Here is a 23,602-nt window from a genome sequence, read left to right on the forward strand (position 1 = left end):
ATACAAGTGGAAGAAATCTACCTAAATGATATCATGTAGATCCCAGGTAATCTTTATGAAGAATTAAGATTTAATTTGTCTTATCAGAAGAGCTATTAATATTTTAGTTTAAATGCTTGAATAAATAAATATATTTATACACTGTTTAAAAAATATGGTAGAGCCAAGGTAACCCTCTACCTAATATAGACATCATGGTTTGAAATACATTTTTCCTTATAGTGTAGATCTATGAGCTAAATGATCATTGATTTATAAGAAATACTTAGAGGTGGAGGTTCACTTCTATATCAGATAATCAATTTGAAATCAAAGTCTAAAAGAAACATTCCTATGGCACCCAAACTCTGTAAGAGATTGTTACCTAAAGTGAGTTAAGTCATATTTAACTCCTTTTCAAATAAATAACTTTAAATTTGCATTTCTGTATGTGGATATCATTTGAAACAATTGAGAAAGGCATAGCCTTGTGCTAATTACATAATTATTCAGAATCTTCAAGGGCTATAACACATTTTTGAAATCAGCAACTCTTCATTTTTGATGCATGTTGAAGAGATAGCTAAGTAATCTTTTGGCTCATTGGTGACCAGCCAGATATTAGCTGGACAACTCCCACTACGGGAGATACCAAATGCATTGATACTGTTTATAAAACTTAAATTAAAATCAGCTTTCAAGAAAAAGAACTTAACTTATGGATCCCTGTATGTAGCCCTAGGTATAGTACCCATTGCTTTAAATGGAACATATTTGATAGAGGGACTCCTAAATCAACAGTATCATAAATTTAACTTTGTTACTATAATCAGATCTCTTATTTTTACTCCTATTTTTCTCTTCCCTTTATAATATCTGCTATGGATGACAACATCTGGCCTTAATCTTTTTAGTCATTGGATTAAAGCCCGTAAATTGGCATTGAATGCAAATATAAAGAAGGTTACTGTCAACGTTAGTAATCATTTGCCTGACTGCTATTGTTATTCCCACTCATGGAATACTCCAGAAGTAAATTTCTAGAAGTCAGTATGACAAGATGGGGAAAATTATGATTACTTACTTTTCCCTATCTGGATTAATATAAAATCTTATAGATATATAATCTTATAGATCAACATAGACAAGTAAAGACTCTTAGTTACCATAATACTAACCAGTGAATAGAGTTTATAAATAACAGATGCTTACTATTAATAGTTACAAGCTGGATGCTAAGAACTTTATAAATGTTATTAATATTTAATTTTTCAAAACAATTCTATCAGCTTCATATCATCACTGCAACTGAGGCTTTGAAAGATTCAATAATTTTCACAAGATGACCCAATTACAATGAATTTGTCCTTGTCCTTCTGATTCCAAAGCCTGACCTCTTTATCACTAGTAAGAGTTACCATGTTTCAAGAGACTTTTAGTCATTTCAGGCAGAAAGTGGTACTATAATAGTATCTACTAGCAGCAGGATATATGTTAAAAGAATGGGGAACAGGGTGCGTGGGTGTTTTAAAAAATGCTGACTTAGTGATCTATAGACCATCTGAGCCAAAATTCCTTTATCAATATCATGCAATTCTATACCTGAAGACTCATTTTAAGACAGGAAGACTCTATGTACATATTTCAATTCATCAGGGACCCTTAAAAATCTTTGCAGTACCACAAATCACTTAGCTCTTGGTGACAAACCTATGAGAAGGCTGACATTTTCATACCGAAACAGCTGGGTGTGTTTATAGCTGAAGTGTGATATGCCCCCGTTGCCCTCTGGGATTCTTACATTACCAGATGAAAAATGTGTACCTTTTTGACAATCAGGTACACAGAAAGCAATAAAAAGCCTTTTATATCCATTAATTCCTTCTTAATTTAATCTCCATGCTCAATCCATTTACAAAACGCTCCAGGCTATCCACTAGATACCTGTTTGCACACTGAAAAGGAGTGAAACTAAATTCTCCTGGGTTTAACTACCACCCTTTTAATCAGAAACCTTAAGATGGTGACTAAACAAGTACAGTATAATGTTCCAGTGTATCAATGGGGTTCAAATTTTAAGACAAGGAATGCCTAACAATCCAATTTTTAATGGGATACTTATCTTTTTCTATATTCATCAAAGTTCCCACGAATTCAGCAAAATACTCATGCTGCCCATCTGACAATATTTTCGTTGTTGTTTATTGGTTATTTTGTTATTGTGAAAGTATTTGATGGAGTGCAGTGAAAGTAAAACATCGCTTTACCATTCAGTGCTCAGTTTCCTTGCTTTCTGCAATTGGCCTTCAATCCAGTTGGGCTTTTGCTGCTGGATGCTTTGCAAGACCTTTTGGATCACTTGACTAGGGCTCCTCTCCTGGTCTCCCATGACGCCTTCCAAACACATACACATTAAACCGAGTTTTTCTTTACCCCATCTGTCAAGGGAGGCACCTGTTAAAAGTTCCACAGTGTTTCCATCCTCAAATATCTGACATATAATTACAATCAAGTTCCAGACAAGCAGGCCAGCTTTCTTCAATTCAACAAAGTTTTTTGACATTTTTCTCTCAGACAGAAAAAAGAAGTATTTAATTGGGGGAGGCAAACATGCAATCACCGTAGGTAACTTGCTGATTACAATAGATAATGCCTGAGCAGCAAGCCTTGTGAAGCCTGGGGAAGAAAAGAAAGAAAAGGTATGATTAATATTAGCATTTGCGTTCCATCACTGCATAGTTTTGTGTTGTGTGGGGATGTCTAATTTTTGTGGAGAAAATTGTTGTGAAGAGTAAGTGCTTGACATGTTCCAACAGAACTCTGCCGGGTCTCCTGCAGCACTATTCTAAAATTCCCCAAATCACAAATCTGGGTTGTTTTTTTTTTTCCTTCCCATAAATGAAGATTAGAAAATTCAGAATTGTAATTTGTGCTTTTATCTTTTAAGATGGCAGCTCTGAAGGATCCAGATGTCCTCTTAGTTGACAGATGCACAGGCACCCTTGCAGGACCTCTTAGTGGCCTTTGATCCTCCTGATTCCCCTTTAAGGCTTCCTCCCTTCCCTTGGAATCCATGACAGAATCATCCCAGCTCTTCCTGGGACTGGCGACTTTTCTTCTAGTTCTTAGCCTAAGGGTCACTTCCTCAGAGAGCCTCGCCTCACCATCCCATGGACAGCAGTCCTTTCACACCCTTTGCATTGCAGCCCCAAGTCCCTGTCAGGGGATCCCCATTTTGCTGTCTTTGTTATAGCACTTCCCATCACCTACTGATTATCTCCTTTATCTGTTCATTATCTGTCACCCTCCCCTAGAATATATAAGCTCCAGGAGGGCATTTCTGTATCCATCACACTTAGTACTTCATACGTAATAGTTCAACACTTGTTCAGTAAAGGAGTCAATAAATTGTTCCATGTTTACCTCTATTACTACTCTTAGTTCCTTTACATCCCATGCTAATTCCATTTTCTACCAACACTTCTTAAATGTGGGCATTTGCTAAGAAGTCCTTGGCCTTTAGGCTGATGATTCTACATGTTCTTCCCTGGTGCTATTTTCTTTGAAAAATGTGTTGATTTTCCTTCTCTACATCAGGGTTTCTCAACTTCAGCACTATTAGCATTTGGGCTTGAAGATTCTTTTGTTGTGAGGAGCTGTCCTGTGCACTGTAGGATGCTTAGCAGCATCTCTGGCCTCAACTCACTAAATGCCAATAGCATCCCCCTCGGTTGTAACAACTAAAAATGTCAGGCATTGCCAAATATCTCTGGGAATAAAATTATCTCTGGCTGAGAACCATTTAAGTGCTTCAAGAATCTTAAGTCTTGGTTGCAATCCTACAACTCCAGCTCCCTGTTGGGCATTCCACTTCTCTGTCCTTGTCACCATTAACTCGATATAACTAAAACCAAATTCACCGTCTTCCAAAATGGCTTGGCCCTCCTTCCTTCCTCTCTCCCTCCCTCCCTTCCTGCTTTTCTTCCTCCCTTTCTTTTAAATGTTCCTATTGATCCTTCATACCCACCCAGTGATCAGCATTGATAAATCTTCCTACCCCCTCATCTCTGATATACTGTTTCTCTTTGTTGGGACCAACCTGGGTTACTGCCCTTGTTCAAGCCCTTCCCTTACAAATGGTACCTGGACTATCCAAGTGCTCCCCTAACTCATCTCCCTGCTCCAGGCTATGTCTAGCCCCTCCCCTATACTGTACAACCAAATTCATATACTGTGAATTTTACTATCCAACTTTTCTGCTACAGTTGTTTTAGCTACTTTCCACTGTTACAAGATCAGTCTCCTGAGCCTTGCTAGCACAACACTCCCTAGTCCAGCATCAGCCTATTTCTATGAACCTTTTCTTTAAGACCTTCAACATGCTTTATCCTCTTTGCTTTTAGGCTTCTGAATATCTCATTACTCTCAATGGAATGCCCCCCCCCACCCCCCGCCTTGTCATGGTTCACCCATATTCCTCAACTCTGAGTTCAAAGTCCTCTCCTCTCTTATGAATTTATTTGAATATGGTATCTATATGACCATTTTGGTAGTTAGGTCCACCATAGGCAATTTTGTGTCATCTTTTGTAGTATCACCTATTATCATTTATATTATCTATGTCTTCATGAGTTGTCTTTACAGCTAGACTAAAAGCTCAAAAGCATGTAAAAAAATCTCTTCGTTCCTTGAGTATCCCATAAAGCCAGTGTTTTAATCCACTATATACATAATTAACTTTGAATATTGAAACTGAATGAGAAGCCAGAAGAAGATAGCTTGAGTAAAATATTCTTCATTGTTTTTACTGAACAAAAATAATAATAAAACAATGTGAAAATTTGTCCAAGATAATCTGTAACATTTAAAGAAGAGACTCTGCTCCAAAAAAGTACAAAGCTCTTGGAAAATGTACGTCTAATCTGGCAGATTCTTTTGATATTCATGACAGCGTAAGAGTCAAATTTAAAAATTAATTGGAACAGTCTTTATATGTTTGTAAAAATTGGGTCCAACACATATTTGAATAATCTCATAAGACTCTTATATTAAATAAGATAATAAATGTGAAGGTACCAAGTTCAGCACCTGGTAGAAAATAGTTCCTTGATAAATGTTTTCTTTTTATTCAAATAAATATGCTTAGCTGAGACTTAAAATATAGATAAAGCAAATTAAGAAACTCCCTTGTGACCTCTATTCTTTGTGTTCTTAAATTATTTTAAATGTCTTATTACTCTTTATGAGTTTGTGAATCATACTCCCTCCTCTGTCAGGTATTTGGCTTAAAAGATTATATCTTATATTCTCTCTATCCTAAAGAGGGTTTAACCGTAGATACTGAGCAAATATTTGACAATGTAAGTAGATATTAGGTAAAGATTACCAATTTTCTCCTTCACACCTGCACTCTATTGATATTTTATAAACTCTGAGGACTCCAGGTACTCAAATCGCTAACTGCTTCATTAAAGCTTAAGGCAAATTCCAATCAGAACCTTTAGGCTGATGACAAATTAATAAATCCATTCTCCTAATCACAAGGGCTCTGAATCTATGGTGATGTTAACAATACACTAGGGAAGGATCTTTTAAGACTGCCATACACTAATTTTTCTGTCTTTGTTTAAATACAATGACTTCTAAGCTATATTTATGTACTAATAATGTCTTGTAAGAGCCATCCCAGTTTCAGAGCCGAAGTGTGAAAAAAATTATGTCTTAGGATGAATGCAATATGATATGTATATTTATGTATTTATCATATCTTCCTTTCTATAGATGCACTACTATAATAACATTTGTGGTTTGTAAAATGTAAAAAAGGAAATTTACAATAAATGAGGTAAAAAGATAACATCTTAAAATTAATTTTAAAAATTTTATTAATGGTACAAAATAGGAATAACAGTTTGTTGAATGAGGATCCTGTGACTTAATATGCTTTGATATTTTAAAAATATAATAAACGGGCTTAACCCTTCACAATACAAAGGTCAGGTTCTAAGTTCAGTTTGTTTCAATTCCAGATTTTAATGGCTGTCACAGGTGAAAGAGCCACTATACAAACACACATAGATCCACATGGAACAAGCATATCGTCAGCTGTGCTTACAAAATCACAGCATTTATTTTTCAGTTTTAACTGCCAAATAGGCAAAGACTGTTGTTGAAATTTTACTAATAAACATCCATCATCCATGATATCAATTAGTTGTTTGTGTAAACAAATTCAAAAATATTTTATTTTCATATTTTTAAGAAAAGGGTCCAAGAATAACTGAATATTGTTTGGAATATTTTAAATTCATTTGGAATAGTTTAAATCATATTAGAAAATTCTAAGTTCTTAAGTGTACAGATACAACATTTTTATAGGTGACACTGGTTTATAAAAAATTAATATCTTTGTTTTTATAAAGTTAACTATATTAATGAGTTCTGAAAGCACTTTGTGTATTTCTGCCATCAATTTCTTTCTCAACAATCTGCATGTGAACAACGACATGGATAGTTTCCTTACAGTGCTACCTCTGTTTCCTCTCTCCAGAATCCACTGTTTCCATTAAAACAATTATTCCAACAGTTTTCCCATAAAGCAGCTCTATTCATTAAAAAGCACTTCACTGTTGAGAAAATATCTTCTCACGTATATCTTTCATTTAATTGTTGTCAAAGAAACAAACCAAAATAAAATAACTAATTCTTTGTGTATTTGCTCTTTGAAATATAATGAAGCAAATACCTAAAATCTGAGCAAGCTATGTCAGCATCATCTGAACTTTTATGCAACTGTAGGGTGACTCTTCTGTACTGTATAATTTCTTCTAATATTTATTTCTTTAAATCTGCAATGTTTTTATGTTTTTGCTGACAAAGAAATAAAGAAATGCATTTTAGTTTGATGCCCAGTGTCTTCCATGTTCTGTCATTTTTACTATGTCAGAAAGGACAAATATTCCCTGCGGTAGTGACTATTTTTAATAAATTAGAATTTTCCTTTAAAAAAAGGCCTTTAAACATTTATCATGGGTTAGACAAATTTTTCAAAGAACATGATTATGTATCACTTGACTTAAAACATTGTTGGAAAAATTATAGACGTTTGTCTTCATGTTTTGGATGCTTCATTTTGATATCTTTTGCTAATCAAGATGACTTTAAATTATTTTTAGCTAATATCTCAAAGCATAATACTCACTTAGGAGGGATTCACACTTAACAACATGAATGGGGAGCCATATTTCAAATGTTTTTCCCACACATTTTTTTTAACTAAATCTGGTCAGGTCTTCATTGTTTTATCTTATAATATGATTGAGAAAGATTACATATTAAGAATAGGAATTAGTGTGAGCCTTTTCACTTTGTCATTGTTTCTTCTTCATTGTATTCCCAGTATTACATTTAAACTGTAGTTGATTTGTTGATTTACAAGAATATGTTGAAAGTCTTCTTAAAAAATATATTCAGGTGACCTGACACCACTTCACAGCTGGCTGTATGTTGTACTTCTCTTAGTGTGAATTTTATGAAAAATATTATTTAGTAAGGAAAACCCTAAAAAGGTATGTGTACAGTATGCATTCTCTGGAGCCAGTGGCTCTTTGAAATGGTATGGAGGAATTCCAAAATGCTTGTAGAAAGCAAAACCACTTATGAATAGAATGACATGAAAGCCACAAGTAACACAGTATTACTGGTACATGGCATGATATGTTAACTATAGACCATGCCTCCTGAATTTCTCAAAATATATGAAATATCCAAAAGCTAGAACAAAGGAGAGATGGCAACAACTCTTAGACAAGGAAGAACTTAAGTAATGAAAAGGTGACATTTTCCAATTTCAATTAAATGGCTCTACTAGATTCAAAGGGAGTTTAATAGGGCTTGGACAGAATTAAAGCATTACTATGAAAGGTCACAGATAGATAATTGATTTGAGTTTGTAATATAAGGTCGCTGGATAAGAGCCACATTATTTAGGATCTCCTCGGAGAAGAATGAAAGAAAGGCTAGTCCCTTCATTGACTTTAGTGAGTTCAGCAGGAGTACTTTAGTGTTGAAAGTTTCCTTAGAGTTAGTGAAAAAAATATTCTTCCGTAAGGATGAATATGAAAGGGAAAATCTTATTTTAAAAAACCAAAAGAAGATTTATGAATGCAGATAGGTAATATATATTCAAAGGAAAAGTGAAAACATCCAGGTAGGAAGAAACTAAGAAGAGAGGACTTGATTAATAAAATAAATGAATAATGTAGGTAACTGATGGTTCTTAAATACACTTAGTAGACACATTGCCCTGAATAGGAACAATGCACGCAATTCACAACCCTAGGCATTGAGGAAACATTACCCTGTCAGAAAAATACATGTAGTTACCAAACTGGGTGCTATTTTTGACTTAAGAGCTACACAAATAGGTGTTTTAACAAGAGAAAAGAAAGTAATAATTGGTGGTTGCAGGGGAAAAACTTAAAGAATAATTAAACAGAATATCAGAGCAATCTTCTTGAGAGTATGAATTTTAGGTTACTTGATAGGTTTAAAAGAAATCAGTCAAAATCATGTGACTAATCTGTGAATACTAACATGAACACAGAATACTACAGAAAATTCTAAACTGGTGGTTACATAAAGATGACCATTTAAGTAATTTTCATTTTTAGTTTCCTTGATCATGTGGCTCATAGTAAAAAATATTAAGGGTCCTAAAATATACTTGGTGGAAGGAAGATTAATATGGTTCATCAATCTTATGGTTTTTAGGATTTTACTTGACAGTATAGCCCAGAAAAATGTCTCTTCTGGGGTGTTTTCCTAAAGAAAAATAAGTATACTTACTTTTGCTTGATTCTTTCCTTTTGGTTTCTTTTGGAATATAATTCCATTCTTTTGGAATGCTCTCAAGCAAACAATCGGGAACACTGTGCTTGCTTAGGTTTGTCTCCCAGGTTCTCCCAGAGCTCATCACAGATACTATCTGCTGTACAGTGTCCTTGACGGCGTCCGTCAGTGCCAACCGCAAGCATCGTATGAACTCGGGCTCAGACCCCACGCACCTTGAGACTTTAAAATCAGATGGCATCTTATGGTTAGCAAAATGTGGCAATCATCTGTGCCTTGTTCAACTGGGAATTCAGTTTTACAATAATCTAGTTTAAAGCTACAGGAAAGGAGAGCTGCTTTTAACCAAGAAATCATATAATTGATAATCAGCCCGTAAAACATTTGGGGAAAAGTATGTTTCTTTTTCTTATTGGTAATACAAAGAATGGCAATTAAAATAACAGTAAATAACAGTATTTACGGGTAGTTTGGGACTCTGCTGGTGGGAACATGAATTGTGTGAACTTCTTAGGTGACAACTTCACAATATCAAAAGCTTAAGCATTTTACTTATCTGTTGACTCATTTCTTTCTGTAGGATTTAATTCTAAAAAAATTATGAATATGCAAGAGATATAAGGAAAAATTAGAAATAATCTAAATGTCTAATAATAGGTGGGTGACATGTTTAATTAGCTCTGGTATATCTCTCTATACAATAAAGCCATATATTATACAATTAAAAGAAGTTAGAAAAGAGTATGACACATTACTTTTATTAAAAAATACATATCTACACACACATATAAAATAATTAAAAGATGTATTCTAGGATGTCAACCGTGATTATCAATGACTGATGGGACGTTGGGTAATTTTTTTCTTTCTTTCCTTCTTTTTGCTTTCTTCCCTCTTTTTCTTCTTCCTTTTTTAAACTTCTTTTCCTCCCTCCTGCTGTCCTGCCTCACTGTTATCTTTCTGATTCTATGTATTACCTACAATGAATATGTATTATTATGTATGTGAGAAATGCAAAAAAAAAAAAACGGGTTTTATTGTTTTTTTAATATGACAAGAAAGTTCTGGGACCATCACTTGAATCAATATAGAAAAACACCTATGTGCTTTTTCCCTCATCAAATTCCCAAGTGATATTTCTCAAATAACTCATTCCTCTAACAATGATTTACTATTAAAACGGCCCTGATAAGGCCGGGCGCTGTGGCTCATGCCTGTAATCTTAGCTCTTGGGAGGCCGAGGTGGGCGGATTGCTCAAGGTCAGGAGTTCAAAACCAGCCTGAGCAAGAGCGAGACCCCATCTCTACTATAAACAGAAAGAAATTAATTGGCCAACTGATATATATATAAAAAATTAGCCGGGCATAGTGGCACATGCCTGTAGTCCCAGCTACTCGGGAGGCTGAGGCAGAAGGATCACTCGAGCCCAGGAGTTTGAGGTTGCTGTGAGCTAGGCTGACGCCAGGGCACTCACTCTAGCCTGGACAACAAAGTAAGACTCTGTCTCAAAAAAAAAAAAAAAAAAAAAAAACGGCCCTGATAAAGAAGATCTTGGTGATATAAAATATTAAAAGTTTTATTTTTTAACACAGTACCATCATCAATTAGGCAAATTGTTGCTCTTTATGGGAATAGTGGAGCATATGGTTGTCTGTTTTTATGATGATGTTTTAAAACTTGAATTTCTTGAAAGGCACAAAAAAGCCTTTTTCTTGTATCAATACTTAATATGCATTTTTGGCTGAACTCTGTAGCTATGGATTAAATATATCTCAGTTACCTGAAAATTCTAAGAAGCCAGATAATCCTCTATTTCCTTCTGTTTAAAATGGCATGTTTATTCCTTTTAAAATAAAATCAAGACATTGAAATGATAGAGAAAATAATGGATCTACCGCAACGAATTATTTAAGAATTAAATGAATTAATTTATGTAAAGTATTTGTAACAGTAACTGGTAAATAGTAGACACTATGTAAGTATTAGCTGTTATTATTACCTAAGGTAACAGTTTTTTAGAAAAATTACAATGTTACAGTGTAGTGTTGGCTAATGTTCATTTGATGCAAGAGCCTAAAATATCTTGAGCACTAGGTACTGTAGGAAGGATTAAGCGATATCCACAGAGGTCTGTGGCATGGATAAGAGACACACAGAGAAGGAAGAAAATGAGAAAGGGGAAGAAGAGGAAATAAAGAAAAGAAAGTGAGTGAAGGTACAAATGGCCAAGCAGTACAGTATTAGAATCTTAACAAGAGTTTCTTTTATCAGCCAAATATTTAGAGTGGGTCCCCAGATTGCTAAAACACATAGCATAGAAAAAATACAATGGTACAATGGTACCCCTAAAGTCTAGCTGCTATAAGCCCAAAATAGTAATTCTTGATTATCAGCAGAAAGGAGAGAAGCAAGAGAAAGGATCATCTAAAATGATTAGCAATTTTTATCATTAATTTTTCTGTCATATACAACTTATTTCAGTTTTACATATTAAATTAACTACAATGGAAAGAAAGAGCATAAAGGAACCTTTGATCTAAGAGGGGTCCTAGTGTTCTCATTTACAAAATGGTAAGTGGAGAAGACAAAGCGGACTGGACAAGATGGTATTTATGGTCTTGCTTAATTTTTACCTTCCATGACTCTATTTAAGACTTCTAAGATGAAAACAACTGTTATTTCACAACCAAGTTCATACAAAGTCAATTCTACACCTTTCTTTTATAACACAATAACCAGGAGCCCTTAGAAAAAGGGTGAATGATGGTCCTAAGTCAAGAATGAGCTTTAGGCTTCTAGCAGAAATTATAAGAATGATATAAACAAGTTTATATATGTTTGCATCTTGGTTAAGATACTAATTGTTTGTCCTTTTTACCAGCATAATCTTTTGAAGTTTGATAACAGTTGTGGCAGGACTTAAAAAAATTCATCACTTTTATTTTTAATTTTTTTTAATTTAGAAGAATTGAACAAAGACAATTTGGTGGGAGTTTTTCAGGCTACCTTTTAAGAAAGCTATTATATGCAATAAAGAATAACCTAATTGGGCTTTATAAAAGCAATGGAAATTACGTATGAATGTGTTTCTAAGTAAAAAAGGATTGGTTTAAATAACTGTTCTATTAATATATTGACTAATCAGAAGCCAATGGAAATAAGGTTTTCCGATAAATTATAAGTAACTGGGTAGTCAAAAGTAAAAAAATTCTTCTAGAATTCTTATGATTTTATGCCTTAGGTTTAAATATGCTATCCATGGTGAGTTGATTTTTGTGAGAGATGAGAGGTGTAGATCCTGTTTCAGTCTTATGGCTATCCAATTTTCTCATCACCATTTACTGAATAGGGATTATTTTCCCCAGTGTATGTTTTTGTCTGCTTTGTCAAAGATCAGATGGCAATATGAGGATGGTTTTATATCTGGCTTCTCTGTTCTGATCCATTGGTCTATGTCTGTTAAAAAGCTTCTGCACTGCCAGGAAAACAATCACTAGAGCAAATAGACAACCTACAGAATGGGAGAAAATATTTGCATGCTACACATCCAATAAAGGGCTGATAACTAGAATCTATAGAGAACTCAATCAAATCAGCAAGGAAAAATCAAACAACTCCATTAAAAGTGGACAAAAGACATGAACAGAAACTTTTCAAAAGAAAATAGACTAATGGCCAAAAAACATGAAAAAAATGCTCAACATCTCTAATCACCAGGGAAATGCAAATCAAAACCACAATGAGATAGCACTTATTTTCAGTGAAAATGGCTTTTATCAAAAAAGTCCCAAGAGAACAAATATGAGTGTAGATGTGGAGAGATAGGAGAATTGACTGCAAAGGAGCAAAAAGAAACTTTGGATATGATGGAAATGTTTTACATCTTTATTCAGATGATTGTCATATAGCTTTATATGTTGCTCAAACATATTGAACTCTTCACTTCAAATAGTGGATTTTGTATGTAAATTATACCTCAATAAATTTTTTAAAAAGTTTTTTTAAGTGGTTTACAAATAAAGGGACTAGATGGATGACTAAATATTAGGTTGGTACAAAAGTAATTGTGATTTTAGCATTGTTGAAATTTGACATTTAATATTGAAATACATTCTTTCAAAGCACAGATTTTTATGCTACAGAAATAAACAAATTTATTTCTCATTGGCAAAAATGTGTTGATTGTAATGGTTCCTGTTTTGATTAATAAAGATATGTTTGAGCCTAGTTATAATGATTTAAAATTCATAGTCCAGAACCGCAATTACTTTTGCACCAAGCTAACATTATAAAAAGCTTGGAAATGGCTACAGTGTAGAACACAGTCTTCCAACTTTTTAAAGCTTACATTTAAAATGTACCCATGTTATTTTGCAGATATTTATGTAGATTATAGAGAAAAATCACTGTGCCTGATATGAAGGTAAATCGCTATAAACTGATTTTAGAAACAATAAAATAATACAGCACGTATATGCATTCTCAAGAGCTCTTCCTTAAAGCCCTTTATGAGGCTGAAGAAGATGAGTAGAGAACCAAAGTGGAAACATTGGATCTCAACATTTAATTGGGAAATTGTGCTAAGTCAATGAAAACTCTCTTCCCAAAGGCAGTGAGAGTTAATAAAACTGATTCAGAAAACAAAAGTAAGCCCAATGCCCTATTGAGAAGCCAAGTAAATAATACTTGCTGGGTATATTACTATTAATATAATATTAAACAGGGCATTTTTGAGAATACTTTCCTCATTTATAAGCCTGTTTTGGCATTGTCTTTAAGACCAGCTGAGGTAATTTATGCTTTGATATTTTCATTTATCCAACTGAAGAGTGTTTGATCTACTTTGAAGACATGGGTCTGCAATGATCATTACCAAGTCTATTTCTTATAGAGTACATTTATATAGAGGGCTTTTGAAATGCCCACCTTAGGTAGCGATCTTTTTTGATGAGAATTTTCATTCTTGCTTTCCCACAACAAAACTAAGTTTTCTCAAAAAATTTAGTCTAATAGAAAAAATAAATGAATAAAGAGAAATAACATAGTCCATGAGTCAGGAGATCTGATTTCTTATTCTGTGTCCAACTTAATTGCTGGACAATCTTAGGCAAGTCTCTTAACATCTGCAACCTTGGTTTACTCAGCAATAAGATGAGGATACTGACTACTTCATCTTTGCTCTTCTATCTAAAATGATAAGATGATGATATTTTATGGGTAAACTATATGCTGAGATCGTTAACAGTAATTCAGCAGAAGGAAACTACACCAGTGAGGTTTATAAATAATGTACTCCACTTGATCTGGGATAGGCCAATCATATTTACTGAAGCATAGGCCTATTAGTGGTAAAATGCAAATATTGTGGGCTTATGATTATGTGTCTCAGCTATATTTCTTTTAAGCATATTATATTTTCAAGTTAAATAAAAGTCATTTGTTATGAATTAATACATTGTATTTTCTTATCAGGGCTTTTAAAATAACTATGATTGCTAACAGAAGAAAAAAAAAAACTTTGGGAAAGACCTAAATGGAAGATAAAAGAGAAAAGTAAAGACCCTTATGATCACTGCAAGTCTCAGGTTCCAGAGAATATTTGAGATCCAGATAATATCTGTCAATGTTTATGGAGATACCACTAATACAAAGACCAAGGATGTTTCACTCATTTGAAGTTCTGCCCCTTTGAGCTTCCCACATAATTTGGGCTCTATGAATATGTGTAATACCTGTTTCTAGAGACTCATTTGACCTTGTGAAGAAGGGTTTGCTCCAGGTATAGATGAAGAGAGAACAAATTAGGAGCAAACAACAGTTCTACTTTCTCTTGCCAGCAGCCCATTGAAATCTTCTAGGTTATTTTCAGTACAGTTTTGTGCTGCATGGTTCAAGAACTTAAGCATTGAAGGATAAATAGTAGTTGGACCATGAGTGTCACTGATTCTGTACAATCTAGTGAGAGAATACTGCTTTTTCTCCCCTAGAAACAACTTCAAATAGCAGAGGGTGGCGGGGCTTTCAAAGTTGTTTCTCTTTCAATTCAATAAAGACTATATCAGAAGCACAAGCAGCTTCTAATTCAGTCTTTTTATCTATAAATCTGTCACTCCTTTGGGAAAACAGGGAGCAATGAGGGAATGCATGGAAACTAGGAGATAACATTTTAAATGAAGATAATTATTACAGAAACTTTAAGTGATAGATTTAGATTTGCAAAATCATTACATAAAGTTATCGATTGCTATTTTGCAGGGATAATGGCCAAGAGAAGATGAAACATAATGACTTTAAAATAGCTAAATTGATATTCAAATAATATCTAGGGGATAGTCAAAAGGCCCAGTAGGAAAGAAACCATGATTTTTGAGCCAGATAGATCTTTTCTACGGAGCCTAGGAAATATTTTCTGAAAATGCTGGTCCCACAGCACTGTATAAGAAAGCTTATAAGTTGAAAGCTAAATGTAAATGATGTAAATGACTAATGGAAAAATAGGATAACGATACTAATTATTGTCTAAGTTCTCATCCTTTGTTTTCCTAAGACATTAAATTTGGAGATGTAAAAGAAGGATATAAAGGATAAAACAATGTGAGAATTTACACTGGCCTGAAGATGGTACAATCCATCAAAACCTCCTGTTCAAATTAAATATACAACCTGCACTGTCTTTAACATCCTCTGTAGCTGAAGGCAGAGGAACAATACAGATGGGGAAAACCTATTAGCCCCCAAAGAATCACAGGACATGATTGCCTTATACAGAGAGCACTATGACCATAACAATAAATGCCTTATATATTTGAAGAAAATCAACCAATAGTTTTATCCATCTGCTTGTTGAATAAATGCACCCAAGTATAGCAAAATCTTTTTCACATTTTGCCAATGTCTTATATGCTAACTAGCAAAACATAATCTGTGCTAAATATTAAATTTTTATGATAGAACATTCCCTAATAATTAATTTTTTTAAAAAAGAAAATCCTTTCTCCCCAACCTCCTCCCAACCTGTCCCAAAGCATATCGAATTTGACAGGAACTAATACCTCGGGTAGTTCCCTTCAGAAGCCTTTATACTGAAAGAATGTCAGGTAAACTTTTACAAACAACAAATTCAGCAAAACTGATAGCAATAAAACTTCTATAATATCTTTAAAGGCATATTTAAGCATCTATAAAAATACATCTTTTACAAATAGTAACTTTCTCATACCTGGAATGTTATATAAAAAGTCCCATAGTTGTTCTTCTTCCATGTAGCTCACAAAAATATTTCCAAATGTTTGTGGAGAAAAATTGCAATGGGACAGTACTTTAAAGATGGCTTCCATCAAGCTGGATTCCTGGTTCAGATTATTTTCTGTATCAGAAACTTGTTCTTGAAGAGTATGTTCTTGAAAAGAATCAAGATTTAGTAAGATAGGTATCAGTGAATGTGATTAAATTCTTATCACTTACCCTAGCATAACATTGTGAAAGTGTATCTGATTAATATTTGCATAATAAAAGTAATACCACATTCTTTCAGATTGATGGTGCATCTAACTCAATATTGTTTCTGAGATACCTGTGAATATTTATCGGGGAAAAAAAGAAAGGACCACAATGACATCACTTCAAAGGGCAATGCTGGTTTCCCTATATGTCAGAATTCTTCTTTCTCTTAAGGAAACTGTTTTTCTTTTCACATTTAAAAATAATATACATTCATTCTAAAAATTGTAAAAAAAAAATCCAGACAACCAAGAAAACTAAAATTATGCCATAGGAAAATTCACACTTATAGTGTTCTCAGAATTATGCTATCAATACTATAAATATAAATTAATGAATGTTTCTTAAAACCATAGACTCTCATTTCAGAATGAAAAGGTTTATCATTTGGTTCCTCCTATTATAAAATCATATAAGGAATTCCACAAAAATGGGGCCATTTCAGTTGCCCTTTCAACCCTCTTCTGACTCCATTATGGCTTCCTCAAAGATCAGTAATTAGAGGTGTCTGTACTAGTTCATTTATTGATTGGTTGGAAAGGTGAAATAATAACTTCTCTTTGCATAATAAGCATGATATATCTAGCATTATAATAAGCAAAATTATTTATTGAATTAAAGATAATACCAACTCATATCTTGCCTTTCATATTTTAATCATCTTCAATAAATGTAATCTAGAATATTTTCAAATGAATCCATTTCTTCTTGCTCATTTAGAAGCTCATCAATTTTATGTTTCCTCTTGATAATTTCATTTCTATGATTTTATTTTCATCATCTAGAAGAGCTCACTGTTATCTACAAACTAAGAAATAGCACCATAGACTTTATGCAGAAAACATTTATTGGGTTTGCTTGTTACTATCCATTGTCTTTCTTTTTTAAACAAGTTAGTGTTCCTTTAGCAAGCTATCTTTGCTCCTAACTGTATGCCTTGTCCCCCTCAACATACACATTTAGTTTATTTGGGTTGAGTAAAGCTGACTCCATCATCTAGGGTAGGCAGATGACCAAGGCCTGGCCAATCAGAGCATGCCACCTCCCATTGACAGTGATTAGTTCAGGAGTGGGCAGGTAACCAATGAGAACCTTCCTCGGGAATTTTGCTAGAATTATTGGTAAAGCAGTGTTCCCTTTCCACTGGGGTTACTAAGCTGGTAGGGACTAGGTTGAAAATTGCTGAGGGCCATTTTGGAGAGAACCTGAATAAGAATGAATATGATACAGTAAGAAGCAGAATCCAGAGATGAAGAGAAGATTCCTGATGGATGACACTGAGAACCTGGATCCATCAATGCATGCATATTTATATCAGCTGGTCTCATAAATTTCCCTTTTGGGTTAAACCAGGCTAATTCGTATTTCTTCACTTATGATCTAAAGGTCTTGACTTTTCCATCAAGCATAAAAGGAATGTTATATGGCAAATATTCTTAATCCAGGCATTCATAATTTCCATTTTTAATCCAAATAGTCTCTGTAGTTCTTTCTTCCTTTGCCTCCTTCCAATTCATCTTGTATGCAATTATCAGTTATCTTTCATGTCATACCTGTGTTTAAACCTTCCCCTGTTCCTCCACTTTGTTAAAAGTTCCTTAGCCTGATTGATAATCAAGAGTTTCCACAATCTTTTCCCAAATTATGTACCAATCCCCAAACATCTGTTTTACCCAGAAGAGTTTATTTGCTGTTCCTTGTTGAGTTACCCTCCCGTCTCCTTTTCTTTGTCTATGGCATTTCATCAAACTAGAAAGTTCTCCTCCAATAAATTTCCCATGATATAATCAGTTGATCAATCAACTGATTAATGGACTGCTTACTATATGTCAGTCATTGCACCAGATGCTGAGGCCTTTGCCTTCCAGGGATTTTGACTAGGTATATGTGTGTATGTATGTTTGTTGGGGGAGGGGATGACAGACAAGTAATCATCACAGCAATGTAAGGATGAATAGAGTGACCATGCATCCTGGTTTTCCTGGGGCAGTCCTGGTTTACATCTGTTGTCCTGGAGTAATTAGGAGCAGTAGCCTCTTTCACTCTTAATAATGCCCCAGTTTGGATGATAAATTATTTGATCACCTAGATCATGAAAATCAAATCACAGAAATGAAATTATCAAGAGAAAATATAAAATGGATGACTTTCTAAATGACCAAGAATAAAGAAATGTATTCATTTGAAAATAGTCAAGCTTACATTTATTGAAGATATTTAAAATATAAAAGGCAAGATATGAGTTGTAATTATCTTTAATTCAACAAATACTTTTGCTTATTATGATACTTAAGGCACTATGGAAATTCAGAGGATGACGCTTCACATTTTTTTCAGGGAACACAGAGAAGATCATGTCTCAGCTAAGTCTTTAAAGTCTGTGAATTGTGCAGTGGTAATGCAGGTGGGGAAGAGGGGATGGATAGGAGGAATGGTTAGAATAAAAATATTGAGTATTATGATGGAGACTCAGACTTTTGGGGGGATGGGGGGGAAATGGGCATTTATTGAAACCTTAAAATCTGTACCCCCATAATATGCTGAAATAACAAAATAAAAAAATAAAAAAATATTGAGTATTAGTATTTCTACTACTATAGAAATGTGTCAAGATACTTCAATAAAGTTTTATATTTTTATTTTTGTTTCTATTTTCCTTTGCCATAGACTAAATTAGTTTATTTCTATTTACTTACTTCAGGGGTTTCTGCTGTTTGAAAAGCACGAATAGACTGAAGTCAGTTGCCCTCCTAGACTTAAACATGAAGAAAAAAAAGCTAAATCTGTTGAATAGTTATTAGGTTGAACTACTTAAAATAGCCATTCTTATAGGCCATAAAAGGTAAAATATTGGTAGTACTATATGATTCCTAGTGGAATCATAGTTGTTTGGTTAGGACAAAAGGGAAGAGAGAGAGAGAGAGAGAGATTGCTCTGGGCCCAGGGAGAGAAACCTCTGGATCTGCAAGGCAGAACACCTGCATCCGCTCTCTGGCAGTGCTCAGGGAGGCTTGTCTGGGTGAGGCACAGAGGGAAGTTAGACCCCTGACACAGGCTCATGTAAGCCATACCTGACTGCTGCACTTGGAGGAACCACTTGGACAGAGATAAAGGGTATCTCTGCAGTAACTAGGGTGATCAGATAACTGCTGATCAAGAAAGCCTCCCAGGACCCTCTGCATCCTCCTGGTGATGAAGGTAGGAGCTCCAAGAATATCTAGGGTTAAGCATTCTGCAAACCAAATAGGATGGGGCTCACGATCCTCATAATGTTGATTTGAAGACAATAAATGATTTTTATATTTCTTACACATCTGAATTTATGTATTGAGATTCATACAGGCTCCATAAAAATAAAGTACTTATGTGCCAAATAGCACATAAGCTGCTTTATGTCTCATTCCATCTTCAAAATACTCTGTTTTCCAGGTGCTGATTATCTCAGTTTTACAGATGTACAAAATAAAATCAATAGAAATTAAGTAACTTGTCCCACGGTCACAAAGACAGTAAGAATTTGTGCTGTTCGCATTACACTATAATCCCAAATTCCTCAAAGCCTGCTTTGACATTTTATTGACAGTTCATCTATGAATGCAAAGCACTCGGTCCAAACCAGCTATTTGGTACATAGTGATGTTCTGAAGGCTTTCATGTCATTTAAAATTTATATTAAATACACTTGTGTGCTTTTCTCTTGTTAATCTGTCTTCTATTTTAGATGCCTCAATGAACCTTGTGATGGGTGAGGAAAGATATTATTTCTACTCCCTTACAGTCCCTTCCCTTTTCCTCCAAATATAGGTCTAACCTTTTCCTTGTCCTTTCCTTCTGCCTTCTGGACCAGACATTTGTTTTTCCAATATAAAATCCTTCAGATGTATCTTTTTGAGGTCTTTAGTAGTAAAAGAGATAAAAATCAATGAGTTCTAGATACACCTAACGTAGCCATTATTCAAATGAACATCATCCACTTTGCTTCCCTCAATCAATAATTTTACCCAACAGGTATTTTCCTATTAGAGCAACATCTAACCCATCCCTGCACTCTCTTATTGTCCATCTCATTAATATGAGCCACATTCCTGGTGTCTCCCCATTCCTCATTCTCCTTGCATTAAGGAAAAAGAAATGACACATCTGAGGGGTGAGTTTGGGGAGAGGAACTAGACATGCTTAGCCCAATTTATCTTTTCTCCTTTTGGGGTTTACCTGACTGCAAGGGGTTGCATTCTGGCCTGATTTCCCCTTTGTTAGGGTCTATTAGGGCACACTCTGCCACTGTAAGAGTCCTGTGGTTTTCACCCCTCTGGTGGCTTGGGGACTGTTAAATGGGGAGTTGGTGGGTGGGGGATGGTTGGAGGGATGGGGAGATCAGCTTAATTTTGGAGAACAGGGTTGGCAAGCTACTTATTTAAAGCCATATTCTCTGACCCAGGTTTTATCATAAAAATATCAGTAGTAAAGCTGTTACTTTAAATTCCATTTGCCTTTTCCTTTAATCAAATGTTTTATATCATATATTAGGTAAACAAATATAAGATTTGAAAACAGATTTTCCTTTCAATAACACCGAAGGGTCCTTTTCACTGAAGACATTACTTTAAACTCCTTTTGAGAATTTTAACTTGTTAGTGATTCCAAAGACGGGTTGTGTCAGACAAGGCTACCAACCAGTAGCATTTATTGCTACGAAAGATTTACACATACGCAGTGCACTAGCACTGCTTTCCCAGCCTGCTTAATTTTTACTTTCTACAAGAATGTTGTTAATGACAAGCTCCTGCTGAGTCATTAAAGTGGGTTTGGCAGCAATGCTATAGAAGAGTGTGCCATGAGCTCGGGGAATCTGAATTAACCACCCACTAACGAGCATCCCTCACTAAAGGGAAGAGGCTGAAAGACTCACTCTCAACATAGGTATTAGATAAAAAGTACAAGAATAGAAAATATAGCATACAAAATAACTCAAAACCTAAAACACCAGGCCAGTAAATTAACACCATAGGAAAAAAAGGTAGAGTATCACATGAAAATCATTTCAAGGAAACACTAAATTTGAATGTCACAGTCTAGTTCACTATGAAAACTCATAAAAATAAAATTGAAACCTGATTTGAAAATTAGTTCAGTAATATTGTACTTAGTCATAGAAAAGGCTAACAATAAAGACCTGCCATTTATTTACAAACTTTCAATTACTAATATGACTTGGTATCACATAGAGAGGCCAAGATAAATGTGAACGAACAGGCCTTGCTAAGTTCCCAGCAATTTATTACTATTAGGGTATACCCTTTTCTCTTCCAATCATACTTCTGTATGATTTTTCATAAAAATACACAGTTTTCACTGTGTCTTTATGTCTGCATTTCTGAAGGCTCCTGTGTCACCTAAAACTTATATTAAATATACACATTCTTTTCCTCAGCACACGGAACATTCTCCAGGATAGACCATATGTTACATATGTTAGGACACAAGACAAGTTTCAATAAATTCTTAAAAATCAAAATCATATCAAGTATCTTCACAGATCACAATGGAATAAAATTAGAAATCAGTAACAATAGGAACTTTGAAAACTGTAAAAATACCTGGAAATTAAACAAGATGTTCCTGAATGACCATTGAGTCAAGAAAGAAATTACAGAAGAATTTAAAAAATTTTTTTGAAACAAATTAAAATTGAAACACAATATGCCAAAATCTATGGATGCAGAAAGCAGTGTTAAGAGGGTAGTTTACAGCAAGAAGCACCTGCAACCAAAAAGTAGAAAGATTACAAATAAATAAGCTATTGATGTACCTTAAGGAACTAGAAAAGCAAGAACAAACAAAACTCAAAATTAGGAGGAAAGGAATGATAAAAATCAGAGCAGAACTAAATGAAATAAAGTCTTAACAAACAATACAAAGAGTCAACAATAGGAAAAGCTGGTATTTTGAAAAAATAAAATTGATACACCACTTGCTAGACTAACCAAAAAAGAGAAAGAGAAATGACTTAAATAAAATTATAAATGAAAAAAGAAGACATTACAACTGATAGCACAGAAATGCAAAAGATATCGAAGACTCTTATGAACAACTATACACAAACAAACTGAAAACCTAGAGGAAATAGATAAATTCCTAGAAACATACAACCTACAAAGATTGAATCAGGAAGAAATGAAAAACCTAAACAGATCAATAACAAGTAACAAAATCAAAGTAGTAATAAAAAATCTCCCAAGAAAGAAAAGTCCAGGACCAAATGGCCTCACTGCTGAATTCTATCAAACTTTCAGAGAAGAAATAATACCAATTATCCTTAAACTATTCCACAAAATTGAAGAGGATGGAATTCTCCCTAACTCACTCTACAAGGCCAGCATTACACTGATACCAAAACCAGACATGGACACTACATCTACAAAAAACTACGGACCACTACGGTTCATCCCTAATGAACACAGACACAAAAATCTTCAACAAAGTACTAGCAAACCAAATCCAACAACACATCAAACAAATAAACAAACAAAAAACCCCAAAACACCATGATCAAGTGGGATTTATTCCAGGTCTGTAAGGATGGTTCAACATATGCAAATCAATAAATATGATACATCACATTAACAGAATAAAGGACAAAAACCATATCCAGATGATCATCTCAATAGATGCAGAAAAAGCATTTGATAAAATTCAACATCCCTTTGTGATAAAAACTCTCAACAAATTAGGCACTAATTGGGCACTAAAGGAACATATCTCAACATAATGAAGGTCATGTATGACCAACCCACATCTAACATTATACTGAATGGGGAAAAGCTGAAAGCCTTTCCTCTAAGAACTGGAAAAAGACAAGGATGTCTACTTTCACCACTTATATTTAACATAATACTGGCAGTCCTGGCCATAATAATCAGGCAAGGGAAAAAAATGAAAGGCAACCAAATTGGAAAAAAATAAGTCAAACTGTCTCTGTTTCTTGATGATATGATCTTATATCTAAGAAAATCTAAAAACTTCACCAAAAAACTCTTAGATCTAATAAATAAATTTGGTAAAGTTGCAGAACACAAAATCAACATGCAAAAACCAGTAGCATTTCCATACACTAATAATAAACCAGCTAAGAAAGATATCAAGAAGGAAATCCCATTTACAATAGCTACAAAAAGTATAAAATACCTAAGAATAAATTTAATGAAGTCAGTGAAAGATCTCTGCAAGGAATACTACAAGCACTGGTAAAAGAAGCTGAAGAAGACATAAGCA

The 23,602-nt window shown here is 34.2% G+C and overlaps 1 protein-coding gene across 2 annotated transcripts in view; it reads right to left on the reverse strand.

Moving 5' to 3' along the window:
• Window positions 1–23,602, reverse strand: part of KIAA0825 (KIAA0825 ortholog) — a 364,371-nt gene that overhangs the window by 189,833 nt on the left and 150,936 nt on the right. For both annotated transcript variants that reach the window (XM_076008186.1, XM_076008187.1), the window contains 3 exons: window positions 16,050–16,229; window positions 8,827–9,051; window positions 2,247–2,655 (listed from right to left, as the gene is read on the reverse strand). In XM_076008186.1, the coding sequence (XP_075864301.1) occupies window positions 2,247–2,655; window positions 8,827–9,051; window positions 16,050–16,229 (814 nt within the window). The remainder of the gene's footprint in view (window positions 1–2,246; window positions 2,656–8,826; window positions 9,052–16,049; window positions 16,230–23,602) is intronic.

This window comes from Microcebus murinus, chromosome 11 (genome assembly GCF_040939455.1).
Source record: "Microcebus murinus isolate Inina chromosome 11, M.murinus_Inina_mat1.0, whole genome shotgun sequence".
Lineage (NCBI taxonomy): Eukaryota > Metazoa > Chordata > Mammalia > Primates > Cheirogaleidae > Microcebus > Microcebus murinus.